Source organism: Esox lucius, chromosome 9, assembly GCF_011004845.1.
Source record: "Esox lucius isolate fEsoLuc1 chromosome 9, fEsoLuc1.pri, whole genome shotgun sequence".
NCBI classification, from domain to species: Eukaryota; Metazoa; Chordata; class Actinopteri; order Esociformes; family Esocidae; genus Esox; species Esox lucius.
In genome coordinates this window covers 11,578,940-11,593,925 of record NC_047577.1, presented here as the reverse complement: position 1 = coordinate 11,593,925, position 14,986 = coordinate 11,578,940, and the positions used below count along the sequence as shown (strand labels likewise).

At 45.3% G+C, this 14,986-nt stretch overlaps 1 protein-coding gene across 6 annotated transcripts in view; it reads left to right on the top strand.

Moving 5' to 3' along the window:
- plppr2b (phospholipid phosphatase related 2b) overlaps positions 1–14,986 on the top strand; it is a 35,558-nt gene that overhangs the window by 7,005 nt on the left and 13,567 nt on the right. For 3 of the 6 annotated variants that reach the window (XM_010872821.4, XM_010872823.4, XM_034294513.1), the window contains exon 3: positions 9,548–9,736. In XM_010872821.4, coding sequence (XP_010871123.1) covers positions 9,548–9,736 — 189 coding nt within the window. Of the gene's footprint in view, positions 1–7,569; positions 7,612–9,228; positions 9,737–14,986 lie in introns of those variants that run through there. The other 3 variants (XM_034294512.1, XM_010872825.4, XM_034294514.1) reach the window with 2 other exon arrangements.

Here is a 14,986-nt window from a genome sequence, read left to right as displayed (position 1 = left end):
GTTTTGTAGTATGTCATACCAATCCTTAACAACACACGAAACAGGACATCCATATTTGAATTTAAGTTTGATATACTATATATGGTGAGTGTGGTATTGTGACTTAAGGTTAACCCTAAATTAACACAGTCACAAAATACTCTCTCAAACATGTGCCTGAAATAAAATGAACTAGTTGCCTATCACTTTTAGGCTAAGTCAATAAACAGTAATACAACATCAGTTGACATTTTTTTTCTAACATGAAAAAGGGACTTGATGTAGCCCCTGGTGTAGAAAACAGTACCATTTGGGACTTATCTTGATGAAGATGTCTGCCGCTCCAGTCTAGTCTGTCCTCTGTAGTGCTCTTCTCATCACTTAAACTCAACAGTCCTTAGTGTACCACTGTGTCACACTTTTTAGTGAGATTTTCCATCTACCAAGCACTCCCCTCAAGCACTTCTTTACTTCCTCATAACCCTATCTAGCGCCGTCTTTTTCTCCCCAGTCTCTTTCTTTCATCTCCAAAGCCCTCCACCCTTTCTCAGATGCTCCTCTTGACAGACCCTCCTCTCGTTCCTCTTTTCTTTCAACACTCCTCCAAAGCGCTCGTCATTTCTTCATCTCTGATTTGAAGTCATACTCCTCCAACCGAGCCCCCCGACTCTCAAGAACACTCCATCTCCAGAACAGTACTCCAGATCATTACTTCTCCAGAACACTCATCGCCAAACCCTCCTCCAATATTCCCCACCCCTTCCACACTACTCTCCACACCATTCACCTTCCACCTTTCCTTTTTCTCTAATGGCTCTCAATCCCTGTCCTCACCGCATCCTCTTCTCTCTACCGTTCAGCTCCTTTGGCTGAACATGCAAGAGAATGTGTGTGTGTGTGTGTTAGAGGCCTGCCCCAGTACAGAACCCTGAGCTCATCCAAGCCTATGTACAATATATACATTAGCAGTCATTAGTATTTCGTCTTTAAATAAACAGGGATCTCCCTCTTTTACTCTCTCTCTCTTTCCTTCTGTTTTTCTCACTTGTCTTTCCCCTTTTCCTCAGTTTTTTTCTTCTCTGCCTCTCATTGTTCTCTCTTTTCTTCCTTTCTCTCCCTCTCTCTGTCAATCCAGTCTCAGTTCAGCAGGCTTTATTTCTCTCTCTTTCCCCCTCTCTCTGTCACTCTGGGCATTGTTTTTCATATCGCTCCGTCTCGCTCCTAGAACGTGAGAACCTTTCTTATCGGTCCCATTAATAAACGAGGGATTACACACGATTTTACCATTCCCATCCTGTTCACTGGGTGCTCCATCTCCATCTCTTCTGCCTCTTCTCCTCCCACTCAAGGCATTATACACCCCCCCCCCCCGTGTCACTCTTTGTCTCTCCCCTCACTTTCCTTCTTTATCACTCTCTCTCTGTCTGTCTAATCCTTCACTGGTGTGAAACATGGTAGACATGCTGTGAAAGGGCAGAAAGACATGCTGTGAAAGGGCAGAAAGTGTCTGCTCATTCTCAAGGCTAACTGGCTCCTTCACTTCAAAGACCAAGACGCTTAATAAGTCGTTTTGATCTGATAACAAGTCGTTTTGTACTGATTTTGCACCGGGCTTCTGTAGAAGAAGAAGGGGACGGAAGGAAGTGCCATTTGAAAAATCGAAATTACATGTTTTTGGTGATCAGCCCACTGCAGAATTAAATAGAAAATCTTTGCCCTGGTACATCTATATTTGCCCTGCTAAAATCTACGAATTAGGTTTACCCACTTCTAGAAGAATATCACCAATAAATATGCGCCTTGTAAGCTTAGTTCAATTGCAATTTCAGTAAATGTCAAATGATTTAGCTTATTTTAATTTAACTCTGATTAGTTATGTATGAATCATTCCTGAGGAAACTGTCAAGAGTTTGGTTTTTGAGAAGAACTATTTGAGTTCTATATGATTTATCGATTCATCAATTTAATAATGTATTTATGATCAATATGCTTCTATAACAAAAAATGTAACACCATTTTTTTAGCAATGCTTCTCCAACAGTACTTATCTTGTAGTATATGTTTTACAGTAATTCTCTAACATCTCCACTCCTGGTGCTTCTCTAACATCTCCACTCCTGGTGCTTCTCTAACATCTCCACTCCTGGTGCTTCTCTAACATCTCCACTCCTGGTGCTTCTCTAACATCTTCACACTATGGTCAAGTTAGTGCTCTTTTGGAACACGGCTGAATACATCTTATTCAGTTGCTGCTTTGAATTACAGAAACATCTGCAGTCAAAATAAATGGCGGGAGGATTTCAGTACTGTTGAGAGAGGACACATCATTTCTGATTTCAGAATGAGGCACACACAAACACCGACCTAATTCTGCTCCATTGTTCTCTGTTAAGACAGATATGCTAGCCCACCAGTAACACATTCTCAATAGAATATTACTTCTCCTCTCTCCGCTCTTTTGCTCTCATTCTCTTTATCTCTCTCCCTCGCTCCTGCCCTCTTACTCTTCATCTCTCTTCCTCATTATTTCTCTCTCTCTCTCTCTGTGTGTCTAAGAATAGCACCTGTAGTGTTGATCTAAATCATGAAGCCCTAAGCATTTGATAGCTCCCACCTGTTTCCTAATATGAAGGAGGGAGGGAGAGGCCGAGAGAGAAATGGAAGAGGTGGGGGGAGAGACCGAGAGAGAAATGGAGGAGGTGGGGGGAGAGACAGAGAGAGAAATGGAGGAGGTGGGGGGAGAGAAATTAGGGGGAGAGAGTGTAGATGTCGGAGACAGAGCTCGAAAGGAAACAAGGATATAGCTATAGAGAAAGAGAGAGAGTGATGGAGAGACACTGAGAGTGGGAGTAAAAAAAAAAAAATGAAGTGGAGTTACTATACGTTATCAACCAAACACATTCAGACGTGTTCTCACCCCAACAGAACGCCTGGGTTCACCTTCTGGATGTACTGCGGAGTGGGTGCAAGGCAAGCTTTGTGTTGAATCGGACGTGGGAGTTCACATGCACATTGTGCCAGCGCAGACTTTATGCGCCCAGTGTCTTCCAGGGGTGCAATTCCCCATCTCCCTGTCAGTGTGCGGATCCATTCACAGACTGGCTGCATTCTGCTGCATTTCTGCTGTGTTTATTGTTTTTATACAATGTTGTTGAGCTTCCCCTACGGGCGATCAACGAGGTGATGTGAAAATATAGACTCTGTCGGGAACGGGGGAGGGGGGGGGGGGTAAAGAGAGGAGAGAAAGAGACAGAGAAAAGCGTGAGAGAGATCTGTAAGATAAGAGAATCTGAAGTGGACAACCCTAATGTAAGAAAACAAGGATTAGGAGAGGGAGACACAGTGGCTAGTGAAGAAAAACAAAGAACCCAACAGACTGATGGAAGGAGAGGAGTGTGTGGGCGCCAGAAGATGTATGCACGCTTTGATCCTTCACAATCCCCATGTTTCTCTCGTTCTTTCTCCTTCTCCTTATCTACTGCTTTTGCGCTTTCTGCCCACCCTCTCCTCCCCTCTCTCAGACTTTCTGTCAACCTCTCTCTCTCTCTCTCTCTCTCTCTCTCACCCTCTCGCTCCGTCTCCGCCCTTCACATCTCTCGAACCAATTCATTTCCCTAGGGGGTCTTCTGCAGTGTGCCTACATGTCCCTAACACTCATTAAATGTTTCATTTCCTTCACCACTCTGGTTGTCTCTCTCATGCCTCTCAAGACTCCCTTTTGCTTTTCCTTCTTGGCTATCCACTCATTTATTTCGGTCAAGCTCATCTCTCTCGATGCAGGTCCCCCTGTGGAGTTGGTTGTAATTCACATTTGCACCACCAGGTGGCAATCTGGTCCCTCTGATCTAATAAGAAGCTCTAACATTGCGTTCAGATTTGTAGTACATCATGCATAACTGCTTTAAGACCTACAGACCCACCACACACTCACATACTCCACAGCATCTACCATCTACACACCATCTACACTGTTTTTATGCATTAACAAAAAATAGTATTTATTTGGATATGTCTTCACCCGCTGAAATCACCTTTTTTCACAAATGTGGCTCTCTGACTGGGCCACTAATGGATATTTAACGTTTTATTCCTCATTCAGACCATTGTAATTTTGGTGTGCTTGGTGCCATGAATCTCTGTCGTAGTTGAAGCATTCTTACTTTACTTGCTTTTTTTTTGTTTTGAGTTTGTGCTTAAAATGTGGACTGGGTCTTCAATTCAGGAAGGTTTAGTGGATCTAGGACTGGATCTTCAGATCAGGGAGGTTTAGCAGATCCAGGACTGGATCCTCAATTCAGGGAGGTTTAGTGGATCTAGGACTGGATCACCAAATCAGGGAGGTTTAGCAGATCTAGGTCTGGATCTTCAACGTGTAAGAGTCACTCTGAATGCTCATCTGTGGTGGGAGGTTAAGGCATACATACACACAAACACACACGCACCCACACACTTAAAGCTCAACTGTGGAAAGTTTATAGGCAATTTTGTCAAATATTCTCCCTAGCTTAATGACTGTGTGAACCAAGAGCTAGCCTGAACCAGGTCATATAATAAGAGAAGAGCGACAGAGAGGAGAGAGGAGGAAAGGGGGAGAAGAGAAGAGGGGAAAGGAGAAGAGAAGGAAAGAGCAGGGCTCTGTGGGATCTTTGATCCTTCCCCTGGAGTAATCTGAAAACTGTGTGAAAGGTTTCTTTAAAAAAAAAACAATAATATCTAGCATCAGAGGAGACTCTTTATAGGGATTCTCAAATCCTTCAGATCAATTTTTCTAAAGCCAGGATGAATGTAATAGTTTGAAAAGTAATCTTATTATATACACATCTCAACACATCATCTATACACATCTAAACACATCATGTATACACATCTAAACGCATCATCTATACACATCTAAACGCATCATCTATACACATCTAAACACATCATCTATACACATCTAAACACATCATCTATACACATCTAAACACATCATCTATACACATCTAAACGCATCATCTATACACATCTAAACGCATCATCTATACACATCTAAACGCATCATCTATACACATCTAAACACATCATCTATACACATCTAAACACATCATCTATACACATCTAAACACATCATCTATACACATCTAAACACATCATCTATACACATCTAAACACACCATCTATACACATCTAAACACATCATCTATACACATCTAAACACATCATCTATACACATCTAAACACATCATCTATACACATCTAAACACACCATCTATACACATCTAAACACATCATCTATACACATCTAAACACATCATCTATACACATCTAAACATATCATCTCACCCCCCCTCTACTTCTGGTTCGCTCCCTCCCCCCCCCTCTCTCTCTCTACTCTCTCTATTTATTTATCTCTACTCTGTTTATCTCTCTCTACTTCTCTCTGTATTTATTATCCTCTGATCTCTCTACTTCTCTTTCTACTTCTCTGTCAGTGCTGCTTTTTGATTTTATAATTGCTGCACACAAACGTTGTCTAACTGGTTTTTCTCTCTGAACCTCAGGCCAACGATGTCATCTTAATACACGCACGCACGCAGACACACACACACAAACACACACACACACAAACAGTCGTTCACACACTCAAGTTGTTGCTTGATGGGCGACTCTTCTGCCTTCTGGCGGTGCCGGCACACAGCTAGGTGTGTGTCAGTTATGACACAGCCTGATGTCTCCCTGCCGGGCCTCACAGCTACGTTAAGCAAACGGATCTAAACCTTTCAAACCTTTTTTACGTTTTCCATCCCAATCGGCACATTCTTCCCTGCATAGTCCACTATTTTGCTCATGACACGGTTACGTGCGGGACTGACTCAAATTGGCGGCCCCGTTATCGCCATCAAAACGCTTCCCGTCGTTTGTTCAGGTATATGGGTACAACCGCAATGTTTAGGGAGACGTGTTCAGACCCCGGAGCAAGTCCAAAATGGTAGCCTTTATAATCAGCCGCCAAAAGCACAGGGCGTTATTGGTGAGTTGGAGATGTGTTTTTTTGTTTGTTCCACTCTGTGGCGTTCTTGGATACCGTGATCACGGCCACAAGATCAGCTGTTATTTACAGCATCCGAGTCTCCTCTAGCTCGGAGTCAGCTTGTATAAGCACAATTACCGTTGCTTGGAATAGATCTGGTTTTCAAGACTGGCGAGGTAATTGTTCCCGTGAAACGGTGCCAGTACGTACAGCGTGAACGGCACTGTTGGCATTAGGGGATGTGTGTTTGAAGCTTTGAGAAAATGAAGCTGTCTGTTATTATTGGGAATGTGATGCGTGTCTGATTTTGAGAAAATCAAAGAACGTATTTGAGGCCAAATTGGAGTATGTTAACATAAATACAGAACAAATCAGTGAAAAAAGGGGACATTCACAGATTTGTACGTGTCTTTGTGTGTCAAAAATATGGATGTCTCAAAAACACTTCAAACCAACAAGTCTTACAATAACAGTATGTCAGGTTTTTTTTTCTTACTATAATTTCCCAACCATAAACCAATGTATTCTTACAATAATTGATTCGTTTTTTTAAATAAACCATGATACAGAACGTCATTTCACTACACCATTTCTGATACTGCATACATTTAAATACTGTAAATAAAATAAAACATTTTATGTGACCCTTTAATGGGATGTAATGTTAAAGTGGTCAGTGGGTCAGTGTTTTCTCTAGTGACTCCCCACCATCTTGTCTATATGCAAACCAACATCTCATGCCAGTTATATGCACTGATCAGCCATAACATTATGACGACCTGCCTAATATTGTGTAGGTCGCTCTTTTGCTGCCAAAACAGCCCTGACCCAGCAAGGCATGGACTCCACTAGACCTCTGAAGGTGTGCTGTGGTATCTGGCACCAAGACATTAGCAGCAGATCCCTTTAGTCCTGGAAGGTGCGGCATGGGTCAGACCTGTTTGTCCAGCACATCCCACAGATGCTCAATTGGATTGAGATCTGGGGATTTTGGAGGCCAAATCAACACCTTGAACTCGTTGTTGTGTTCCTCAAACCATTCCTGAACCATTTTCCTGAACCTTTGCCATGAAAGGATGCACATGGTCTGCAACAATGCTTAGGTAGGTGGTACGTGTCAAAGTAACATCCACATGACTGGCAGGACCCAAGGTTTCCCAGCGGAACATTGCCCAAAGCATCACACTGCCTCTGCCGGCTTGCCTTCTTCCCATAGTGCATCCTGGTGCCATGTGTTCTCCAGGTAAGTGACGCACATCATAACGGATAAGAGGGTCAAGAGGTGAAGTGTCCCTGTCTGTCTCTCTGTCCGCTGGTGTTGTGCCCGGCATTACATACAGATAAAGGTTTTTACACAAAATCAAAGAGGGGGCGCCGCTGAATATCATCTTAATGCTGTCGTCTGTTCTTACCAAGCGTGCCGCACAAGGCCTGAAAAGTGAAGCCAAAACGTCTCGATCGCCCCCTGGTGAGTGGTCCCAGTATAGGTCATAAACCCCGCCCTCCCCATGTTATTCAATGGGACGCAACTAAATCCTTACTAACAGGATTTAGTTGTACTTCCGTGATAGTAATAACACAGGACGCTTGGTTTAAGTCCACAAGGGGAAGGTCATATTGAGGTGAGAGCTGTTTCACTGAGGGAGAATGGTGGAAGCGATCTCGGGGGGGTGGTTGGGTGGGAATCCTGACAGAATCGTTTTAGCATATTTTGACCCTGAGTTGCTCCCGGCCTTAGGTTCGGAAAGTCCATCTGGCATTAGAGGTCAGCCGGGACGGTGCCTGTCTGCCTGCCGCTGCTCCAGCTCCACTTTAAAGACTCCGGTCTCCTGCATATTTGGAATCACATTGCTCGAGGATCGCTTTGGCTACGCAATCAGAGCTTTGGGCTCCGATATTTAAATTAGCATTTTCTTAACACATTAGCCCCCCCCCCCCCCCCCCCCAACCCCCCGACCCCCGAAAATAGAATGTAAACCTGCTGAGGGACTGGGAACCATCAGCCCTTATATATTCGTTTAAACATGGACGCCTCTCCCAGACTTCACTCCCTCTGTCCCTCAGGCTCTCCACAGATGGAGGTGGAGACAGAGGGGAGGTTGGAGGAGACACGGCGTGCCTCAGAGATATCTATGTACACCGGCAAGACATGTACAGGAGGAGCTGGAAGATGAGAAAGAGGGAAATAGCTGTTTGATGTGTGCGCATCTAAAAATAAACCACCGAGTTGACTGCTGTTAGACGCTTTGCCAGTGCGTTTGTGTGTCCGTGTGTGTGTGTGTGTGTCGTGTGTGTGTGTGTGTGTGCGCCCATGTGTGTGTGTGCCCGTGTGTGTGTGTGTGTGTGCGTGCGGTGCGTGTGGCCCTCAGTGACGTTGCCCTTGACACGATGGTTGGAACTCTGGAAAGCTCTGGATGTGCAGCTGGGCACCCTCTGTCCAGGGACCCTCCTGTGGGGAGAAGGAGAAGCTAGTGACACACGTCAACACACTGTACTCTGCCGTCACGAAGCCAGCGTACCGCCGCTGACAGTTTGGCTTCCTCCGCTTAGAAGTAAACCGGCCGTTTAAGCTGCACAGAAGGCACCAATTGGACAGTCCCATCGGCGTGATGTCAAAGCACACGTAGTTCAAGCTGGCTGCACACAGTTCAGAAGCACAGGCATTCCGTGCGTATGGTTCCTTTATATTTGCGTGTGTGCTGTCTTTCTCAAACACACACACACACACACACACGTTTGTTGTAAGCTGCAATCAAAAATGTTCGGTTTCAGGATGTTCACATACTGTGATCTTCATGTGTTATAGTGAATCACTTCTCACTCTACTAAACAGCAGACACAAACAGACGCACACACACAGACACACACACACACAGACGCACAGCCACTCATGCGGACAGCAGCCTCCCTCCCTCCTTCCCTCTCTTTCCCATACTTGGACTTGAGCCCTCCCCAACCCCTCTCTCACCTCTCTCTCCTCGCCCCTCTCTAAACTCTTTCTCCCGCCTCTCGCTCCTCTCTCCTCGTTCTCATCTCCCTTTCCTTTTTCTGCCTGCCTGCCTCTCTCTCTCCTCTCTCTCTCCTCTCTCTCTCCTCTCTCTCTCTCCTTTCTCCCCGCCTCTCTCTCGCCTCTCTCTTTACCTCCTCTATCTCTCCCCTCTCCCTCTCTCTGCTTTCTCCCCTCCTGTCTCTCTCTCTCCCTCTCTCTCTTCTCTCCCCCCTTTCTCCCTGCCTCTCTCTCTCTCTCCCCCCTTCCTCCCGCCTCTGTCTTGTCTCTCTTACTCTTCCATTGTCATTTCATCTCTTTATTTTTCTCAGTACAATACAGCAGCATCTTCTTCCTTTTCTGTTTGTTTTTCTTAAACCCTCCTCCTTCGGATTCAGACTCTCTCTCTCTCTTCATTCCACACTCCAGAACCCTCTGTCGCCACGCTCCGAAAGGAATCATCTTCTCCTTCTTCCTGTCCTTCGCTTTCCCATCCACGGAGACGCAGTCCGCTGCACTTTTACTCGGTTCCCTTCGACCCGTCTGACGCCAGAACCATGTTCTACTTTCAGCTGGTGATCATGGCCGGGACGGTTCTCCTGGCGTACTACTTTGAGTACACAGACACGTTCCCCGTCCACATCCAGGGCTTCTTCTGTTTCGACAAGAGCTTCTCCAAACCGTACCCGGGACCCGAGGACGACAGCAAGGCTCCTCCGGTGCTAGTGTACTCCCTGGTCACCGCTATCCCAACCGTCACGGTAAGACCGCTCACAAACACACACACACACACACACACACACAAAATCAGCGACGCACACAAACACATACGAGCGTGGTGGTTAAATCAAAGTTTGACCCACGCGTGTTGTCCATATGTGTTGTCGTGATCGTGAAACTCCGTTTGCCGTGTAATACAATGTAGTCGTGTCTGGGGGTGCAGTGTTCCGCTGCCTCGTTGTGTGTTTTCCGTGAGCCGGTAGCATGCGTGTGACTAATAGCGGAGGATTTGCTTCCCACACACGGAGACTGACACACTTTCCCCGGGATGTCAGAGCGGTGCATGAACATTCCGTGACGCGAGCGAAGGAGGGCTCCTGTCCGCGTCCCAGACAGGGACACACTGACCCAGCCGACCCCATGCATCTTCCCCTCCAGTCCTGTCAGGTTGTTGTATGTCTGGATCTCCAGGGCTGTGGCTCTCGGCTCGCAGACTGCTGCCTCTGGGGATGCTCCTGTGACATTAAGCGTGGTTGATTACGGGGTCCGGTCTTCACACGGCACTCAGGCCCTGGGATAATTCCAGGGGATGTGTTTGAAGAAAGAAAAAGATCATGTTGATCGTCGCCTTGGGAAGTTAGATTGTGTGTGATTGGGTGGCTACTGTAGGTGAGTGGGTGGGTGAGTGGGTGGGTGAGTGGGGGGGGGGGGGGGGGGGTGAGTGGGTGGGTGAGTGGGGGTGCTAGAGAGCCAAGTCCGTACAACGTGGTGTGTGTGTGTGTGTGTGTGTGTGTGTGCGCGTGCTGTGTGATTGCGTACATGTGAGTGTGCAGGGCTTTGTGTGACAGTACTTGTGTGTGAATATAAGAGAGTGTGTTACTGACTGTGTGGATACATCTCACCACCTGTGTGTGTGTGATTGCATACATGTAAGTGGGCCAGTACTTATGTGTGTGAATATGAGCATGTGTGTGTGTGTGTGTGTGTGTGTGGCTGAGGGAGCAAGTTACTTACTGTGCGGATACATCTCACCACCTGTGTGTGTGTGTGTGTGTGTGTAGGCTGTGCAGATGAGAGCCATTGGGAATGCCTGGAGGTGGAGAGCTGGTACTACGAAGGGCTGAGTAGTGCACTGTTTTGGAATACTGATGAAAAGCTTGGCACTTCACCTCGTAACCACCCAACCTACACACACACTCACACATATCACACAGCCCACGCACACACACACACACACACACACACACGCCACCCAGTCTCTAGTAGTAATTACTGTAACCATTTACATGGCAACGCTGCAGTCGGAGAGAGTACTACTTATAACATATCCGGACTGTTAGCCACGAAGGCTAATTACAATGGAGTGTGTGAGCGTGTGTGTGTCTGTGTGCGTGTGTGTGTGTCTGTGTGTGTGTGTGTGCGTGTCTGTGTTTCTGTGTGCGTGTGTGTGTGGGTGTGTGTCTGTGTGCATATGTGTGAGCGTGTGTCTGTGTGCGGGTGTGTGTGTGCGTGTGTGCATATTCTAATGACAAGGCACCTTTAAAATGACAATGAGAGGGTTACATTGCAAGTGATTACCAGTTCGACAGAATTTGCAATTAGTCGTGTAGAATTTACATTCCAATTAATTCAAATAACTTTTTATGTCCTGGGAGGGGACTTCATGTTGGGATTCTGTCTAGTCACAGGTGAACATTTAACATACACATTTAGTAGTATAAACATAGACAGTTTAACAAACAGTTAAGAAGATTAGTATATATAAAGAGAACTAGTAGCTGCACTTCTAGATTTCAATTTCATCCAGTAACCAATGTGTGTTGTGTTGATTCTTTGTTCTTCCTCAGTATTTTTGTAAATGTCACTGAAGGGTTTCTGGCTTCCTCCAATGACCTTCCCACTGATTCATGTTATGAAAGACACATGGATTTTATCATGCATTTGTGAAATGCTTGGAGGATTGATATGTGTATGTGTCCTTAATTCGCTGTTGACATTTTGAGTGAATGCGGTCAGTGTTTCTTTTGAAGGAGCTTGTTGTCAATGATTATACATGTCTGGTCTAGTGGTTAGTAGTCAGCCTGGTCTGGTGGTTAGTAGTCAGACTGGTCTGGTGGTTAGTAGTCAGACTGGTCTGGTGGTTAGTAGTCAGACTGGTCAGGTGGTTAGTAGTCTGACTGATCTGGTGGTTAGTAGTCAGACTGGTCTGGTGGTTAGTAGTCAGACTGGTCTGGTGGTTAGTAGTCAGACTGGTCTGGTGGTTAGTATTCTGACTGGTCTGGTGGTTAGTAGTCTGGCTGGTCTGGTGGTTAGTAGTCAGACTGGTCTGGTGGTTAGTAGTCAGACTGGTCTGGTGGTTAGTATTCTGACTGGTCTGGTGGTTAGTAGTCAGACTGGTCTGGTGGTTAGTATTCTGACTGGTCTGGTGGTTAGTAGTCTGACTGGTCTGGTGGTTAGTAGTCAGACTGGTCTGGTGGTTAGTATTCTGACTGGTCTGGTGGTTAGTAGTCAGACTGGTCTGGTGGTTAGTAGTCAGACTGGTCTGGTGGTTAGTAGTCAGACTGGTCTGGTGGTTAGTATTCTGACTGGTCTGGTGGTTAGTAGTCAGACTGGTCTGGTGGTTAGTAGTCAGACTGGTCTGGTGGTTAGTATTCTGACTGGTCTGGTGGTTAGTAGTCAGACTGGTCTGGTGGTTAGAAGTCAGACTGGTCTGGTGGTTAGTAGTCAGACTGGTCTGGTGGTTAGTATTCTGACTGGTCTGGTGGTTAGTAGTCAGACTGGTCTGGTGGTTAGTAGTCAGACTGGTCTGGTGGTTAGTATTCTGACTGGCCTGGTGGTTAGTAGTCTGACTGGTCTGGTGGTTAGTAGTCGGGCTGGTCTGGTGGTTAGTAATCAGGCTGGTCTAGTGATTAGTAGTTTTTGGGAATTGAACTGGGACATCTAGTTGACAGGTAGTCCTGAGTCAGCGTCCAAGGGCTCAGAACCTCCAAGAGTCACAAGGACACCAGATTAATTAAAGAGAGCATTCCTTGGAGGGGAGGGGTCCAAAGATATGCCCTGAATAACTGTTCTTTGGTTTTAAACCCTGAGCCCTTTGGAACATTTTGGAGAGGGAAAACAGTTGGAGTAGAGAGCAGAATCGATGAAGGGATAGTGATAGAGAGAGAGATGGACGGGGAGAAAGAGAGAAAGGGCTCGGAGAGGGAAAGAAAGACCAGAGAGCAGAAAGAGGTTGAAACACAGAGTATGGAGGCCATTATAATATAAGAGAAAAGGATCAGCTGGATCCGGGGTGAAAGTAAACTTGGAAAACAAAGTGGTGGTTTCTCACAGAAATTACTACAAAACAATCCAAGAAAAAGATACCTGAAAATGACTGATTGGCCAGAATGAAACACATTGTAACAGGCACATATATGTTTCTGTAAAAGCACTTTGTGACCACTGCTGTTGTAAAAAGGGCTTTATAAATACATTTGATTGGTTGATTGATTGGCATATATTTTTTAATTTCAGGACAACCCAATGTCATTGGACATTGTTTTCTAGCGGTTGTCTCTTTGTATTCATCACATTAACCCTGCACCGTGCGCTGTTGAGATGCTGGAATTATTTTAAGAGCAGACAAATGTGACGGGGTAGCCATCAGAGGCACCCTATGAAGTGATCGAGTGAACCCGATAAATCCTCATGACTGGTCGTGTTTGTGCCAGAGTACTTAGTTAATATATGTTATTAAAAAAAAATAGACACACTTTTTTGTACCTACTGCTCCCCGCTGCGAGAGAAAGGTAGAAAGTAGAAGAAAGAAATGATTGAGAGGCAGCGAGAGGAGAGACAGAGGAGGCGAGGGGACATAAAGAGGGGGAGAGGAAAAAGGGAGGTAGTGACAGAGTGAGGGAGATAAAGAGGTAGAGAGCGAGGAATTGGCTGGTTGTTTGTGCGGTTGTCAGTCAGGGCCATAGAAAGCCCCCCTTTGCCTGGTGAATTATAGGATGGATCTTGACAGGCAGGCAGACAAAGCTCTGAGCTACGGTTGATAACCATTCCGAGACAATTTCCCCAATGGGAGCCTATTATCTAGGAAGTGCCCTAATTTTGACCAGTGTGCTTATGGATCAGGTGAGAAAATGGAGGGAATAGGGTGCAATTTTGGCCAAAACCAGAAAGGATGTTTGGGCATCCCACCCAGACTGTCTCTCTGTCTCACTACTCTCTGTCTCACTGTCTCTCTGTCTCACTGCCCTCTGTCTCACAGTCTCACTGTCTCACTACTCTCTGTCTAACTGTCTCACTGTCTCACTACTCTCTGTCTAACTGTCTCACTGTCTCACTACTCTCTGTCTCATTACTCTCTGTCTCACTGTCTCACTACTCTCTGTCTCTCTGTCTAACTACTTTGTCTAACTGTCTCACTGTCTCACTACTCTCTGTCTCACTGCTCTCTGTCTCACTGTCTCTCTATCTCACTGCTCTCTGTCTCTCTGTCTTACTGTCTCACTACTCTCTGTCTCACTACTCACTGTCTCATTACTCTCTGTCTCTCTGCCACACATTCATAAAAACACACTCAAAAATGTAAAAAGCACTTTCACACTTGCTATTTGCAAAGAAAGAAAGAAAGAAGTATAGAATGTACAGTTTTTGCATACTCTGGCAGAAATTGTGGGGAAAAAAATTGGCAAAATAATGTCTTTTATTTAAGGATAGTGATCATTTGAAGCCATTTATTATCACATAGTTGTTTGGCTACTTTTTATCACCCAAATAGCCCTGATCAAAAGTTTACATAGCCTTCAGAGGTGTGAAAATATAAAGTATAAGTACTTGGCTGTGTTTACCAGTTTTGGGAAGTTCCTAAGGAAGAGCTGAATGACCAGCTAAACAGAGTTCATAACTAATCAGTGACTTTAATTGCTAATTTACACTCTTCCTTTTTATTTAATTTATCACAGGTTAGTTTTGAACTCCCCTTACCTGGTTACTTATATCATAATTAGATACTTCCCTGAAGTGGTGAACACAGCTGAACCCAGTTGAGAACATTTACTTTGTACTTTTTACACCTCTGATAGCCTTGAATGTTTGGCCTTGTTACAGACACACAAGGTGACATACGGGTGAAAGTGGCAATAAAAGGTGAATTTCCCACACTTGTGGGTTTTTAAATTGCAGTTAGTGTCTCTGTTTAAATAATCATTGAGTTTGTTTGCTCTCTCATGGATGCACTGAGCAGGGTAGATACTGAGCCATGGGGTGCTGACAGTTTCAAGGAACGTTTCCTACCTTAA